This window comes from Corythoichthys intestinalis, chromosome 9 (assembly GCF_030265065.1).
Source record: "Corythoichthys intestinalis isolate RoL2023-P3 chromosome 9, ASM3026506v1, whole genome shotgun sequence".
In the NCBI taxonomy this organism is placed as follows: Eukaryota; Metazoa; Chordata; class Actinopteri; order Syngnathiformes; family Syngnathidae; genus Corythoichthys; species Corythoichthys intestinalis.
This window is the reverse complement of record NC_080403.1, coordinates 10,530,989-10,547,727: the sequence shown is the minus strand read 5'-3', so window position 1 is coordinate 10,547,727 and position 16,739 is coordinate 10,530,989. Positions and strand designations below refer to the sequence as shown.

General features: G+C 40.8%; 1 protein-coding gene across 10 annotated transcripts in view; it reads right to left on the bottom strand.

The window, feature by feature from the left end:
- Positions 1-16,739, bottom strand: part of cacna1da (calcium channel, voltage-dependent, L type, alpha 1D subunit, a) — a 216,684-nt gene that overhangs the window by 47,783 nt on the left and 152,162 nt on the right. For all 10 annotated transcript variants that reach the window (XM_057846662.1, XM_057846663.1, XM_057846661.1 and 7 more), the window contains one exon: positions 13,237-13,320. In XM_057846662.1, coding sequence (XP_057702645.1) covers positions 13,237-13,320 — 84 coding nt within the window. The remainder of the gene's footprint in view (positions 1-13,236; positions 13,321-16,739) is intronic.

Here is a 16,739-nt window from a genome sequence, read left to right as displayed (position 1 = left end):
TTCATGAAAACATGGCTAAAGATCAGGATTGTAAACAGCAATTGCAATTTTTCGCTCATATGTTTCTGCCAACCCAGGTCCAAAGCACTGTCAGCAGTAACCTACAAGGAAAGGAAGCAAGGAGGCGGGCATGCTGGAGAAAACCTTGCCATACTTGACAGGACACGTCTGCACAAGCATGGCACCCTCACTCCAGAGTCACTGCATGCAGAGTCACAGTGGGACCAACCCGGAAACGGGTCGGCCAGGAGGTTGCTAGGTCAGAGCTGGATGACCTTATCCAAGGAAAGGGGGTTTGATCTTCCATGGCTAATTACCCCACAGTGTGGGGCAGAAACCATGTAGCAGTGTCAACACTACAAACGTGAGAAGCCGGTATATAAAACCAGCTGCCACATTACAGGGGGAAACGGGGCGCCACGTTTGAGTGACACACACTCCTTATAGAAATTTACTTATTTACAAATGAACAATTCTTAAGGATGAATGGGTAAAACAAACAAGTAAGGGGTAAAAAAAACAGAAAATGAAAATATTAGAATGAAAAAATTAAACTGAATTTAGATAAGAACAGAAACGTAAGAAACAACTATGCAAAGGTCCTAAGAAGAGGGGGTTGGAGGTGTAGCATCTTACCCCCAGTTCATCCACCTGAGGAGTCTCTGTTGGCTTTAAAATCAAAGACCTGCATTAATGACTTATTCAGAGCCAGAAGGTCCCACACACTGACTGACCTAATAAATGCTTACGTACAGTATGTAGTCACTGATTCAGTACTATATGTTTTACATGACAGAGACAGAACAAAGTCACCACTGGCCTCGCACACAGCGTGGAAACTGACAGGACTAAGAAGATAGGACAGACAACATTCTGTATGCACTATGGAATACTATAATATACCAGAGATTAATATTCTACCGTATGTGGAACCGGACCAGAGCAGGTAACAATGACAAACAACATGGGATCACTTACAACCGTGAGACCGGCACACAACTTTATCACCCCAAAGGACTGAACTAGAACTGCAGTAGGACTCCGTGAGTTGGAATGTGATGCACTCATGTCAAGTGTCAGCGTTCTTATTAACTTAAGTGTGAGTCATTATTTGTATTAGATGAACTGACCTATTAAGAAAGCTTTGCTGGCCACAACATCAAACATTTTACAATCCAACTGGATTCAAAATAAGAGTTGTGTCAATATTTCTGCCATTATTAAAATGATAAAAGCATTCAGTTTTGCTTGACACAGTATGGGAGGTATTCATTTCATTAGTAGTGCTTTGCTGCTGTCTTGTGGCATCTTGGTACCAAGGAACCAGTGGCGCAGGAAGTGGGGTGCGGAGGTTGCTGCTGCACCCCCTGGTGTTGTGGAGGGAAAAAGTGTTTTGGCAGATTTTTTTTTGGGGGGGGGGGCCTTAAAATAAATAAATAAATAAAACATTGAAACAAAAATGTGTATAACTTAAGGATTAAACATATACGAGGGGCATTCAAAAAGTAATACACTCAAGTGCATTGCTTGTACAGGATTTTACCAATCTTGTGTGTATTTGGCACAAACATGAAAGGACACACCTTTTTGCAATTGTTATATGCGTTTTTCTTATTTTCAGATTTTTAAAGCTTAAACTAGCTTCCAAAATGGCTGCCCCTCTTGAAGCTCGTCAGAGGTAGATGGGCAACCACTACGGGGCTTATCAGCTATGCTGGCTTTACCCACCTCTTTATGGTCTTCAGTACTGTTTTTAAATCGCTGTACCCATCTTTTTACAGTACTATAGTCTATGGTATCATCCTTTTGGACATTTTCCAGCCGGTTGTGAATCCTCAGAGGGGTTTCTCCCTCTGCAACAAGCAATTCGATTACAGCTCTTAGTTTCTTACAAGCTTCAAGAGGGGCAGCCATTTTGGAAGCTAGTTTAAGCTTTAAAAATCTGAAAATAAGAGAAACACATATAACAGTCGCAAAAAGGTGTGTCCTATCATATTTGTACCAAATATAAACAAGACTGGTAAAATCCTGTACAAGCAATGAGAGCATGACTTCTTGAATGCGCCTCAGATGTTGAAAAAGTTTTATTTTTGTTAATATGGTCACCACCTGACACATTGCTTGCTACCGGCTCATGTTGAACAAAGCGCTAATGGAACGATGACGATAACGTCAACAAATTTTTTTTTCATGACGATGACATAACGATTACGCGCCGAAAACGTGTCTTGGAGGACTAAAGCATAACGAGATGGATGCCAGTTGTCGTCTGACGACACGAGAAAGAGATGAACATTCGGTATAGTTTCCGTCATATATTCACAATGTGTGATATTTTCTTATTGTACGTGTATTTAGGACGGATTTAGCAGTGTTTGGTGTGTCACTCATGTGACATGTTGCGCCTCTCCCCGCCTCACACACACGCTTACTCACGGCGGGTGAGTAAAGAACGAGTTATGCTTCTGCGGCAGACCTACACCGTCAAGACAGCCCCTCCGTCGTAGCCTGACGTGCACCTCCACAGATTTCTGACTGGGCATCACGTCAACACGTGGTGACGTGACGCAAATGGACTGTGATTGGTCCACTCAGACTGTTGTTTCCGGTTATTCATTTATTGTGAACATATGGTTGCTGTGAGTCTGTGACATTTACATTTCACACTTCAAGTATATGAAGAATAAAGCACAGATTTGGTGTCAAAAGAGTTGCTTTGATGTTTAATTTTCAACTACAGACAGTTCACAGACGTGATACATCATCACTGATTGAGACTGCCTTGAGTGATTGAGAGGAGTCGATGATGGCTTTCCCCACTTTATTGTGGCAACAATAAAATAAACAAATAACATAACAATAGTGGCCTACCGCAACATGCGACCGCTAACTTTCGCTTTCTCCCGTTCTTTTCATTCGCTTCCCAGTACGTCACCGCTCCCCACTCTGATCGCCTTAAAGGACCAGCGCTTAGTTACGGACATTACAGTATGATCAACATTTGTAGTTCAATGTTGATGAGCTGAAGATCCACATTCAAGCGTTCCATCTCTGTTGGCTTTGTTGTGTAACCGGAAGAAAACTAGAGCAAGTTGACATGAGTCCCCCAAAACTGTACAAACACAACGCCACACCCCTCTAGTGGCTTGCCGGTGAATTACAGAGCAATGCGTTCCCTTGCCGCTGAACTATCGAATGCTCATTGACGCCGTAGGGTCTACATCGTTGCTACGCCGTCACTGCAACGCAGAAGCATAACTCAGGCTTAAGCCTGAGCCAATTCTCGACTCCTTTTGTGACACATAATTGTCAGGTGTGCTTGGTAGGTTTTGCTTTCTCATCTTGGATAGATTTGCTATGTTGCTTTAGCCTTTAAAGGTCTGTGCTGAGTGATCATCACACACTAAACAAATTTGCAGTGCTAGCATAGAGTTCACGTTAGCATTAGTATTTAGCAAGGTGACTCGGTGTCTTCTTGGAAAACATTTTACATACAGTTTGTGGCGTCCAGGTGAGTTTAATTAATTGTAAATAATTTGCCGTTTTCCTGCTGAGTGTGTACTATCATCATGAAAATGGTGATATCCTTGTAGATGCTACAGTTATGTGCTCGTCTGTCATGTTCACTTGAAATTGTTGGAAACCTTCATTTATTTATTCATGGACTAAAACCTTCCAAGTTTATAGACGAAAATTTTGAGAATTGTTTATTAAAACTAGACGAATTTTGTCTGAGTTTTCTTTGACTAGATGAAGACGAACACATTTTGAAATGACTAAAATTTGACTAAGGCTAATAAGTATTTTCGTCCAAAGGACTAAGACTAAGACGAAAATAAAAATGGCTGCCGAAAACAACACTGCAACTGAGAAGGTGTTAACATGGCACAAAATGAAATTAGCGTTTTTTTTTTTTTTTTTTCTTTTTTAACAAAAACAGTGAAATTTTCTAAAATTTAATTCGAGGTCGAAAATGAAAATGTTTATTCTGATAGCTCTATCTACCTTTGGTGTCTTCAAATAGTTAATACATGCTTGCATTGTAGCCATATTATTGTTTGTTGTTGCTGTCGATCTGCCGCTGTCCAGAGCGCTGTAGGATATTTGTGTGCAATTTATTTTAGTGTTTTGAAAACTGTGCGTTAAACTGAGGGTTATTGGACCTTTTAGTTTTCAAATATGTTTGTGTGTCATTGCGCCGTCTCGCTGCACTGATTTGCGTTATAATCCACGGGCGCCTTTATTTCCAATACAAAATCTCCAACACACACTGGTGGCAAAATAGAACGCTGTCTTTTTAGTAGCCTAGTAGTCGTACGTAAACTATCCAGCATGCGTGTGTACTGCCATTATGCACACCTTGTATGGAGAAAACGCACGAGCATGACAAATTTGGACCAAAACGGCTGTTTTTGGATGGGAAACACTAAAAAAGATCCTCAGCACCCTCTGCTGTGAGTGACTTCCAGCACCAGCGAGTTGAGAGACTTCTTTTAGACAAGAGTAGGGCTTTGATGTCATTTTTTGGCATCCGGAGGTAATTAGAAACCTTTTTGATGGGGTGTAAATTATCCACTGATTGGGTGCATTTGAATAGCAACTTATTTAGTGAAACAAAATGTTACTTATATGCCAATTTCTACCTTTTTGGGATGCTGTGTTGTCGTACAAATGTATGCACAGCATCATATGGCTTAATTGGATTCTGTTTGAAAGTCACAGGCAAAAAAAGTACATTCTGTGGGCTATACATTTAAGTACATCCTGTGGACTATACATTTGAAAGACGCTTGAGTGTGTAAAATTAAAGTGAGCAATTTTATCTTCGCAAATGCCAATACCCCTTTATTGGATGCCAGTTTCATCTGGCAGGTGTACCTAATTTTTTGTCAACTCATGACAGAACTGAATGCAAGTAATGGACTCTTAAGCATATGAAATAGAACTTAATGTTGGGATGAAAATTATGTCTGCTAAGTCTGTCTAAATAGAAAGATATTTTTTGGTCGCACTCACACAGGACCCACACGCATATCAATATGCAGTATGCAAGTCATGCTATAAAAATGAAAGATTTTGCAAGCACTTGTTCAAACAGTCCAGATGCAAAAAAAATGTTAACAACAGCGTTAAGATTGAGTCTTTTATGCCTCTGATCAGACAAAACAAATCAATAAATGAACAGCAAAAACACCCTCCAGACAGACGTGGCGTCATTCAAGTCCTTCTGCAATAATAATTCAAATCTGTTTGTGTGAAGAGCAAACAATTCATAGTTTAGCTTGAGGAGGTTCTTTAGGTAATCCTGGCCACGGTATCCGTGGGGCATGCATCCAGCATCGTCGCGAGGAGCGACCGGTCAACTCATAGCAATGCAGCAAACTCATGCACGTGCCCAGCAGCAAGTCTGCCATGGAGCGGGGTGTTGTCGCACGGAAGGGAGATAGATGAAAGAAAGATGAGAAGAGATCTTTGGACAAAGAGAAAAAACTTGGGCAACTTTAGGAAAAGGGCAGCGAGAGAGGAGCCGCTGAGGTATTCATGCACCTGACTGGGGTCTACACACCTGCGCTACACATGAGCTCCACTGTGAGCTTTATGAGCTCACTACAGGAAGACAGAACAGAACACACACAATCACTCACAGAGACACAAACACCAGATCAACAAAGAACCTCAAACTCAGCTCGTATCGTTTCAAAGGACACTTATCCACCCAGTCTTACCTGTGGAAAAAATGCTAAATACTGTTATTGACGCATTCCACGGTAGCTTGACTTTTAGAGTAATTGTGTTCCATTCATTAAGATGACAAACAACTACTTTAGGTACACCTGCATAATCTAATGAGATCCAAGAGTGTTTTTATTGGATCCCATTACATAGTGCAGTCTGCATTAATGAAATAATTCATGAATTATAGTTCTTCATGCAAACCGGTGCGTCACCGATTTTACGTTTGTAGTTGACAAATATTGTGCGAGCAGCAACGGGCTAACGACCATTCTGTCTGGAGGTCACATTTGAAGGACTTGGTGAGGATAGAGAAGGAACGTGAAAGGGAAGACAAACGTCACAAGGCGTTTGTGGAAAAACAAAACTGACCGGAGGGGAATGGAGCGGGTGGCCAAGGGCCATCTGGGAGAGGCGGGACATGGAAAAGATGTTAGCTAATGATGTTAGCTGACGCTTCTCAGCATGCATTTGGAGAGGTCACAAACATCAACAATCCAATTTAGGATGCAAAGCTACAAGCAGCTAATGTATAAATACAGTGGGCACAAGGAACATGTACTGTGACCAACACTTTTCCGTGGAAATATGGCACTACTATTTGAGGATTTTCCAATTTTAAAACAGTTTCATTGTGGTATTATAAGTACAGTGGTGCCTTGAGATATGTGTGTAATTTTCATTGGTCATCACGCTTCTAAATCAAAACACTTATAGGTCAAATTATCTTTCCCATTTTAAATAGATGTACATGCCAGTAATATATCTAGTCCTCAGTGTAATGTTTTTTTTTCCTTTGGAAGTATAGCACTAATAATATTGTAATTTATCACGTGACATCGGCTACTCCAATGAATGTGCGTGTCTTGGTAACCGGGGGGCAGCATAATGTAGAAAAAGAGGAACAAATTAGTGTTTCACGACTGATTCACTGAGCCACAGTAATATCCTTATACATAATACTGTTTTGCATAAGGAAAACAATATTTGCCTTGTTTTATTGTCTGTCTGCCATTGTTGCTCTGCTGTTTTTGTGTTCAAATATCTATTCCTTAGTGTTTTACGTTGCAACACCTGGGCAACTAAGTATTTAGTCAACCACTAATTGTGCAAGTTCTCCGACTTGAAAATATTAGAGAGGCCTGTAATTGTCAACATGTGTAAACCTCAACCATGAGAGACAGAATGTGGAAAAAAACCCCAGAAAATAACATTGTTTGATTTTTAAAGAATTTATTTGCAAATCATGGTGGAAAATAAGTATTTGGTCAATACCAAAAGTTAATCTCAATACTTTGTTAAGTACCCTTTGTTGGCTATAACGGAGGCCAAACGTTTTCTGTAACTCTTCACAAGCTTTCCGCACACTGTTGCTGGTATTTTGGCCCATTCCTCCATGCAGATCTCCTCTAGAGCAGTATGTTTTGGGGCTGTCGTTGGGCAACACGTACTTTCAACTCCCTCCACAGATTTTCTATGGGGTCGAGATCTGGAGACTGGCTAGGCCACTCCAGGACCTTGAAATGCTTCTTACAAAGCCACTCCTTTGTTGCCCTGGCTGTGTGTTTGGGATCATTGTCATGCATGCTGAAAGACCCAGCCACGTCTCATCTTAAATGCCCTAGCTGATGGAAGGAGATTTTCACTCAAAATCTCTCGATACATGGCCCCATTCATTCTTTCCTTTACACAGATCAGTCGTCCTGGTCCTTTTGCAGAAAAACAGCCCTAAAGCATGATTTTTCCACCCCCATGCTTCACAGTGGGTATGGTGTTCTTCGGATGCAATTCAGTATTCTTTTTCCTCCAAACACGAGAACCTGTGTTTCTACTAATAAGTTTTATTTTAGTTTCATCTGACCATAACACATTCTCCCAGTCCTCTTCTGGATCATCCAAATGCTCTCTAGCGAACTGCAGACGGGCCTGGACGTGTACTTTATTCAGCAGGGGGACACGTCTGGAAGTGCAGGATTTGTGTCCCTGGTGGCGAATTGTGTTACTGATAGCCTTTGTTACTGTGGTCCCAGCTCTCTGTAGGTCATTCACTAGGTGCCCCCGTGTGGTTCTGGGATTTTTGCTCACCGTTCTTGTTATCATTTTGACGCCACAGGGTGAGATCTTCCATGGAGCCCCAGATCGAGGGAGATTATCAGTGGACTTGTATGTCTTCCATTTTCTAATAATTGCTCCCACAGTTGATTTCTTTACACCAAGCGTTTTACCTGTTGCAGATTCAGTCTTCCCAGCCTGGTGCAGGTCTACAATTTTGTCTCTGGTGTCCTTCGACAGCTCTTTGCTCTCGGCCATAGTGGAGTTTGGAATGTGACTGACTGAAGTTGTGAACAGGTGTCTTTTATACCGATGAGTTAAAACAGGTGCCATTAATACAGGTAACGAGTGGAGCCTCGTTAGACCTCGTTAGAATAAGAAATCTTGCTTGTTTGTAGGTGACCAAAATACTTATTTTCCACTCTAATTTGGAAAGAAATTCTTTAAAAACCAAAAAATTTTATTTTCTGTTTTTTTTCCCACATTCAGTCTCTCATGGTTGAGGTTTACCCATGTTGACAATGACAGGCCTCTCTAATCTTTTCAAGAAGGAGAACTTGCACAATTAGTGGTTGACTAAATACTTATTTGTCCCACTGTATATGACGTTTTGCTTTGCTTTTAACATTGAGCTAAACTGACTTCATTACCAAAAAACTGTATTTATGTATCATGTACACAAAGTATAATTCTCTTGGGTTTATGTTTATTTTGACGGTAAACCTTAGAAGGCAGTGGTAATAAATTTCTTTTACTTTTTTAGGAAGAACTGCTTCCTATCTGTCATGCAGCTTGAGTGAATTGAATGAGTTGTGGCCAATAATATCACACTTATAGACAAGTTTCTGACGTACTTCCGCTCTACTTCCTGCTTTCTGTGCACGACTTCCGTTTTCACGTTATTTTACATTGACAGCAATGGTGCTGGAGTGGGATCACTCACTAAAAACCCAGAAAAAAATATTTGGAACTACCGCATCCTTCTGCCATCTCGACAAGGGAAGACAACATAAAATAATGGCTGAGGGTGACCACAAGTAAAATATTATCATGTTTTATTGACTCTATGGCAGTGGATGGAAACGCCATCAGGAACCTGAAAAGCTCCGAGGCATTCCAGTACTTGCACAGCCACAAAGTTGAATGTGCCCTCATACGCGAACATGGCAATTTTGTCGTCATGAAGGCGGATGTGGAACCAAGCCAGTGCCTCAATGCTCCGTACCACAAAACATGGGTGCTGTTAGCAAAGGAGGGAGAAGTTGATACTGCAGGCTGTACATGTATCGCGGGTCCCAGACGTTCGTGTAGTCATGCTGACGCTGTGTTATGGAAGGTATGCTCACCAAAAATACGATGCTCACCAAAAATGCGAAACCTAAAATCTTGCACATGAAACGACTTGTCGCCTTTAATATTGATTTTACGATGATGATTGTAATTATGAAGTTTAATAATTTTTGAATACAACTACTGCTGCTGCTGTAGCTGCTACAACAACAACACAACCACAGTTCTGGGAAAGGATGTTCTTCTGTGGGTTTCTTATCAACGAAGTAATAAGAACAAACATATAATCTTTTAGTTGGATCCTTTAAGTTTAGAGAGGGGTTCCATATTCTTGAAATATTGTCTGCTGGTTTCAGATGTAAGTCTGATTGCGGTGTACATCCACAGTGGCGCTTTGTAGCTGGTCGGTGATAAAAACATTCTCCTTCAAACCATATATGTTTAGGCACTTCCAGGAGTTCACACAGCCACGCACAGCACACAAAGTCCCGGACGTTGTGCTAAATCCATTTTGGGAGAATCACTGGGTTCCTGTGATTTGATTTTGACTTCGTCAACACACTACCAACTTCAACCGCAACTCATGATGTTTTGTCTAAACTGGAAGTTCGGAGCAGAAATTTTCCAAGATGGCGCTGCCCATGTTTCGCTCAGGAAACTTGTCTATAAGCAAAAAATTGACCATAAGTCAGGCAGGTAGTCATAAGTAAACACACCACCACTTCTCTTTTTTTTTTTTTCCCCCTTGAACTTTCTGTATTAATTTTTTAATTAATTAATTTTTTAAGTATTATTTTTATTACTGAAGTTAATTGTGTACCTTTTTTTGTGGGTTCATTTCTATTTGTGCTATTTCTTGCAAACAAACTTAATGAAAATTGGAACATAAGAATTATTTATAAGCCTTTCACAAGAAAAATACTGTATTTTCCACATTAAAAGCTGTACCTAAAAGCTTTCAATTTTCTCAAAAGCCGGCATTGCGCCTTATAATCCGATGCGCCTTATAAATGGATCAATATTGGTTATTCATGGCATGACATTCTCTTGAGCGCAGCTCTGTCTAATGGATGCATAACACCACCCCAACCACTACTACTACTACTGCGCCTTATAATGTAGTGTGCCCTACAGCAGGGGTCCCCAACCTATTCCACAAAGGCCCACTGTGGGTGCAGGATTTCATTCCTACCAAACAAGATGACAGCACTTTTTCCCCAATCTGGTGTATTACAAGTGCAATCAGTTGATTGCAGTCAGGTGTGGCTTGTTTTAGCAGAAGCCTCATTGGTTCAACTGTCTCTGCTGGATCGGCTGGAACAAAAACCAGGACCCACAGTGGGCCTTGAGGACTGGGTTAGAGACCCCTGCCCTACAGTATATATGAAAACAGTTTTAAAATCGACCATTCATTCAAGGTACGCCTTGTAGTGTAGAAAATGTGGTAATTGAATATTCAACCAACAAGTATCCGCTGTATGTGTTTAGAAATCTCATTACCTTGAAAATCAGCTATGAAAACTGACTGCAATGTGCAGAACAATCTAGCCACGCACACAGAGAACAATAACCACATGCACTATGAGGCACAGAAAGCAATATTCAATAGAAAATGGTCTCACAAGAACCATTATGAAAGGCCTTGTGAAAATAACAACATGTGCCAGCACTCGAGACACAACACAAGCAAAGACAGTCAATTCCAAACTGTTCACACGCTGTACATGCAAAAATATTAGTCACCAATACTTGAAATATTCCATACTACATTCATGCAGACACTCACGATGAGTGAAAATGACATGATATATGTGTCCCCAAAAAGATAGCATTCCAGCTCAGATGTGAGCACTAGGCGGGGGAAGGGAGTTGCGGGTCATTGGGATAGGGGTGCAACTTCCACACCTAAATTATCTAGGGACTACAAACATGAAACTTTTTTGCTAATAAAATATACAATTAAGTATCTGACCCACCCTGAAAATAAAGAAACTCACTTTGTATTGGTTAAAAAGTCAAATATTAGGATTAAGTGTGCAAACTTGTTATGAATGTACTCACATTGAAATACAGGTAGTCCCCGGGTTACGACATACCCGACTTACGTGATTCCGACTTTACGACGCGTGTCTCGTCCGCTGTTTTTTCTCCAATCACGTAACGGTGTCTCGTTCGCCACCTCTTAGCATTGATGGTAAGTACAGTGTATTGTTTGTCATTGAATTTTGTCATTTATTAGGTCTAATTAAGCTAAATGGTTGATCTCTACAGTAACTGAATATCTGGTATTTCATTATACTACAATGTTCAGTGGTATGTGCTGTCCACTTTCCTTTGTTGCACTCGGAATTGTTTGACGTCACGCTAGCGCTATTTTCTGTTCGTTTGTAGTGTTGCTTTCTTTTTAGGAAGCGGGGGTGAACGCCACTTAATATTTCAAGAAGGCAGAGAAACGGTAAACGGCGCGGGCTCAGCGATGCCCCCAGTTAGCTCGCTATGAGCTTATTGAGCAGCGTTTGTTTTAACCACTGGAACGGTGCCACTAATAGCTGCCGTTTTCTTTGTTGACTTGCCCTAGAGTAGGACCTAATTTCCCTCGGTATTATTATGCAGCCATTGAGGTATGTTTTTGTAAGCAAATATGTCTCTATTGATTTACTTTATAGCATTATTGTACTCTTTGTGATTATTTTATTTTCCAATTGTGTGTTCATAGTTTGACGGTGACAAATTAATAAATGTCAGCTGTAAGAAGAATTATGGTGTGATTGGTGTTACCAGAGGGAAGTAAAAGCTATCAATCTATTTTATTTTTTACTTCATTTTATTAATATGACATATAATACATGTTTTTTTGATACTTGCGTATTTAGGGGTACTTAAAGGGTTCATTTCGACTTATGCAGAAATTCGGGTTACGTCTCCAGCGTAGGAACGGAACTCGTTCGTAACCCGGGGACTTCCTGTACTGTATGTTTTGCTGTTGTTGTGGGTTGGTTCAATAAAACCAGTATTTTAACAGTAATTAATTATATTACAATGGAAATATTTTAGGAGTCATTTGTAGCTAAAATTGAGTGTCCTGCAATGCACAGATGAACAAAATTGTTATCATTACTAGTATGGTTGCATGGCAGCTCTCTCAATAGAAACGCAGTGGTTGCTAGTCTGACACTTTTGTGTTAAATCAGTTACATATTCCATATAGAAATTTCAACATTCACTCAGGAATTTATTATTCATTAAAAAGATTATTGTATTCCATAAACATCAGGGTTCAAGTAATCATATCATTGTAATATCGTACTTTTATGACTGAACCATTTCAATCTGGCTCTTAACACTTAATGAATACAACCTATATTTTTCTGGATTTGTTTGTAAAGCAAAGTAATAAGGCCGTTACGAGAGAATAACATCATGAGATTTTAAATAACCCAAACATCTAAAGTTACAACTAAAGAAATCGTTAAATACGTAAATTTGTTGTCAAATAAGTAAATAGATAGATAAAATAATATCCAATAATAAAATCCGCCCTGTGGTTGGGGTCCAGAAGATAAAGTTGCTTTTAACAATAGGATAGACACAAAACAACATTGTCTTTCATTGTCATACTTGCCTCTACAAGTTTCTATGGAAACAAAATGAACAAAAGTAAGAATTAGACAACTGGATAAAGGCAAACATGATCAAAGAGCGGGGCCTCAGTTCACAGTAATAAAAATGTTATCACATTTTTGTCAATATTTAGCCAACACATTGAACAACAGACATGGAGAAGCAGCAGTAAGGCTGTAATCAAGCAAGGAAAGAATAGCTTTTGAAAAACAATACAATAACGTCAAACTGAAGCTTTACAGAAAATGTTTTTTCCCCCCAGTCCATTAAATCCAAAGTTCATGGCATAAATTGAGATCTTCATTGTAGTATTTGTACATGCAATAACTTAGAAACATTTTACAGATTTGCATGCATATTTTATAAGTTTAAGATTTTTCTGTATTGTGTTTAAAAAACTAAAAATATAGCAATGCCTTAGAAAAATCCTTGGACCTTAAAAATAAGAGGAATTGCTTAAAGGAAAATATATAAGGAAGCCCCACACATTTCTTGTAAAGCCTCAGTTTAACCCAAAAGTCAGAATAAAGCCATACTTACATTCACTTCAGTGATAGCAATATCGACGACGCTACCAACGACTATTAAGGCATCAAATGTGTTCCAAGCATCAGCGAAATAGTGCTGTAGTCAATGCACAATGTGAGGATATGGAGGGGGGAGAAATGGCGGCGGGAAACAATGATTGTATGACGGGAAAGGATGAGTTGAAAAGAGAAAAGAGAAAAAGGACGCGCGTTAGACAGAGATCGAAAAACGGCAAAGATGGAAGTCCTTATGAAGTGAGCTGCACTGGGGAGAAACAGGAAGAGTTCAGAGAGTGACCGGTACCAAAATCTCGGAATTTACTTACGTCGATCTCACTGAGAACAATGTCTACTATGCTGCCAATCACAACCAGGGCGTCGAACACATTCCAGGCATCTCCGAAATAGCCCTGGGTGAGGTTGAATGAGTGGTTGCAGAATTCGTCGTCAGACCCAAACTATAGTCTCTTTTTTTACCCTCTCAGATCTGTCTCAAATCAGATGTATGTATCTTACAGTGGTATGCAAAAATGTGGGCACCCTTGATATTTTTTAAGATTTTCCTTTGTAAATTAATAATTGTTTAGAACAAAAATATCAGTTAAATACTGTATATCATATACCAAATGAACACAGAAATATTTGAGAAGTGAAATGAAGTTCAAAGGATAAACAGAAAGTGTGTAACAGTTACAATGGTACCCCTACTTATGAATGTCTCTACATACAAAATTTTAAGGTTAACACACGCCTAAATAGGAAAATATTGCCTCCTGTTAAGAAAGAAATTTCAGGAAATGAAAGGCAAAAATACAGTATGGCTGGAACTCGGAGCTCCAAGAGTTTACAGAACGTAACATATGTACAGCTGCTCTGCCATTGGCTATTGCCTAGCTTTTCTGGCATCCAATTGGCTAAGAGTGACCTCTACTGTATGTGTATGTGTGTATCCCAGCATCCTCTTCATTTGCCCCTCGTGTTCAGACAGTTTTACATGAGTGTATTAACTTTTATTCTTTACTCTATTCTTGTTTTTTTACATTATGCACAACTCAGATTTTATGTCAATTGTGCAGTACTCTAATTGTAACATGTATTTCTTACATGTTTTAATTCATTTTTATGCATTATGAAGATGACTGGGGAATATCATGTCGGACACGGTGACCTGCAGTACGGGGGCACCTCAGGGGACAGTGCTGGCCCCCTTCTCTTCACCCTATACACCTCAGACTTTTGCTACAGTTCGGAGCTGTCTCACATCCAGAAGTTTGCAGATGACACAGCCAACATGGGCTGCATTAAGGATGATAGAGAGAGAGAGTACGGGGGTCTGGTTGACAACTTTGTTGCCTGGAGCGATGAGAACTGCCTACAGCTCAACACCGTTAAGACCAAGAAGTTGGTCACTAACTTTGGTAAATCCAGGCAGTGTACAAGGCCAGTGGTTGGAATAGGTCTTTATTGTCATTGTCAACAACAGAACATTGTGAACAACGAAAATGGACATGGCACTTCAGTATATACATAAGTATTTGATAAATAAAAACAATAAATAGAAAAATATATGCTCTGGAGCTATATTTGTATAATTTTCGCTTACTTAGACTGAAATATGTACACGACAGAAATAGTGCAACGCTGTCCTAATTTTAGCAGTGTCATTTGTGCAGAGAATAGAATATGAATTTTAAAAAAAATCTATAAAAAACAAGTTAAAAAAGTGTTACAAAGTGTTTCTTAGGAGGTCATAGTTTTTTTGTGTTTAAGGTAGTAATGGCCCTGCGAAAGAAGCTGTCTCTTAGCCTGGTTAGTCCTTGTTTTGTGGGACCTGTAGCATCTGCCGCAGGGCAGCAGGTCAAAGAGGTGGCGGCGGGGATGAGAAGGGTCCTCAATAATGTTAAACAGATTTTCTGTGGTAGTGGGTGCAGGCGATGTCCTCAAGACTGGGCAGAGGGCAGCCGATGACCTTCTGGGCTGTGTTGATGACTCTGTAGGGCTCTCTGGTCTGCTGCTGTGCACCCAGCATACCACACCGTGATGCAGTATGTCAGTATGCTTTCCACAGTGGCTCTATAGAAGGACACCAGCAGCTTCTGTTCCAGGTGGTTTCTCTTGAGCACTGTCAAGAAGTGGAGTCCCTGCTGGGCCTTTCGTACCACTGCTCTGGTGTTGGCAGAACAGGAGAGGTCATCAGAATTGTGCACCCCCAGGAGCTTGAAAAGTATTGACACAGTCCCCATTGATGGTGAGCGTGTGCTGGTGCTGTGCCTTTCTTCCTGAAGTCCAGTATGACTTCCTTTGTTTTTGTGGTGTTCAAAATTAGGTTGTTCTCTGAACACCACACTGCCACTTTCTCAACCTCCTCTCTCTACGCAGTCTCATCCTCTCCTGAGATAAGGCCGACCAAGGTGGTGTCGTCGGCGAACTTAACAATTTTATTGGAGATGTGGGTCGGTGAGCAGTTAGAGGTGTAGAGAGTGAAAAGCAGAGGACTCAGTACAGATCCTTGGGGGGAGCCGGTGCTCAGTGTTAGAGCGGAAGAGACGTGGTGGCCGATTTTCACAAGCTGTGGGCAGTTTAGAGTGCAATATTTATGTCGTCATCAGTGAAGCAGTTTGCCCTATAGGCAAATTGCTGAGGGTCCAGTGTGGGAGAAAGGGAGTACTTGATGTACTGGGCCACCAACCTCTCAAAGCACTTCATGACCGCAGGTGTAAGTGCAACAGGCCTGTAGTCATTTAGGCTATCCACTGCTGACTTCTTGGGGATTGGGATGATGGTGGAGGTCTTGAAGCATGGTGGAACAGTGGCCTGTGACAGGGACTGGTTGATAGTATGGTGAAGACCCCTGTTTAATCAACTTTATTATCTTGTCTTTTTTGGGGGGGGCTCTCCAGTGGTGATCAAGGGGGATGAGGTGGAAATCATGGACAACTATAAATACGTAGGCGTGTGGTTGGACAAAAAGCTGGACTGGTCTCACAACATAAATCAATTGTACAAGAGGGGCCAGGGCAGACTGTACTTTTTAAGGAGACTGCAATCTTTTAACATCTGTAAGAAATTGCTGCGGATATTTTATCAGAGCGTGGTGGCCAGTGTCCGTGGTGTACTGGGGAGGGAGCATAGCTAAGAGGGACTCCAACAGGCTGGCACAGGCTCTGTGGTCGGCATGACCCTGGACTCTCTGGTGACAGTGGTAGAGAGGAGATCCCTGAGGAAACTCCTGGCTATTATGGACAACGCCAGTCACCCTTTACATACTGTCATCAGTTCACAGAGGAGCTCGTTCAGCAATAGGTTTCTCCTCCCCAGTTGCAGAACCAACAGACTGAGAGACTGCTTTGTCCCACGAGCTATCAAGCTCCACAAATCTACTTTAGGTGGGAGGGGGAGGGACAGTAATGCACTATTAGCACTTCTGTAACTCGGTTCTCCTGATAGTGTCTGCCTGGTGTGTATTATTTCTTTTAATGTACTTCTTAATTAATAGCATATTGTATTGAATTGTAT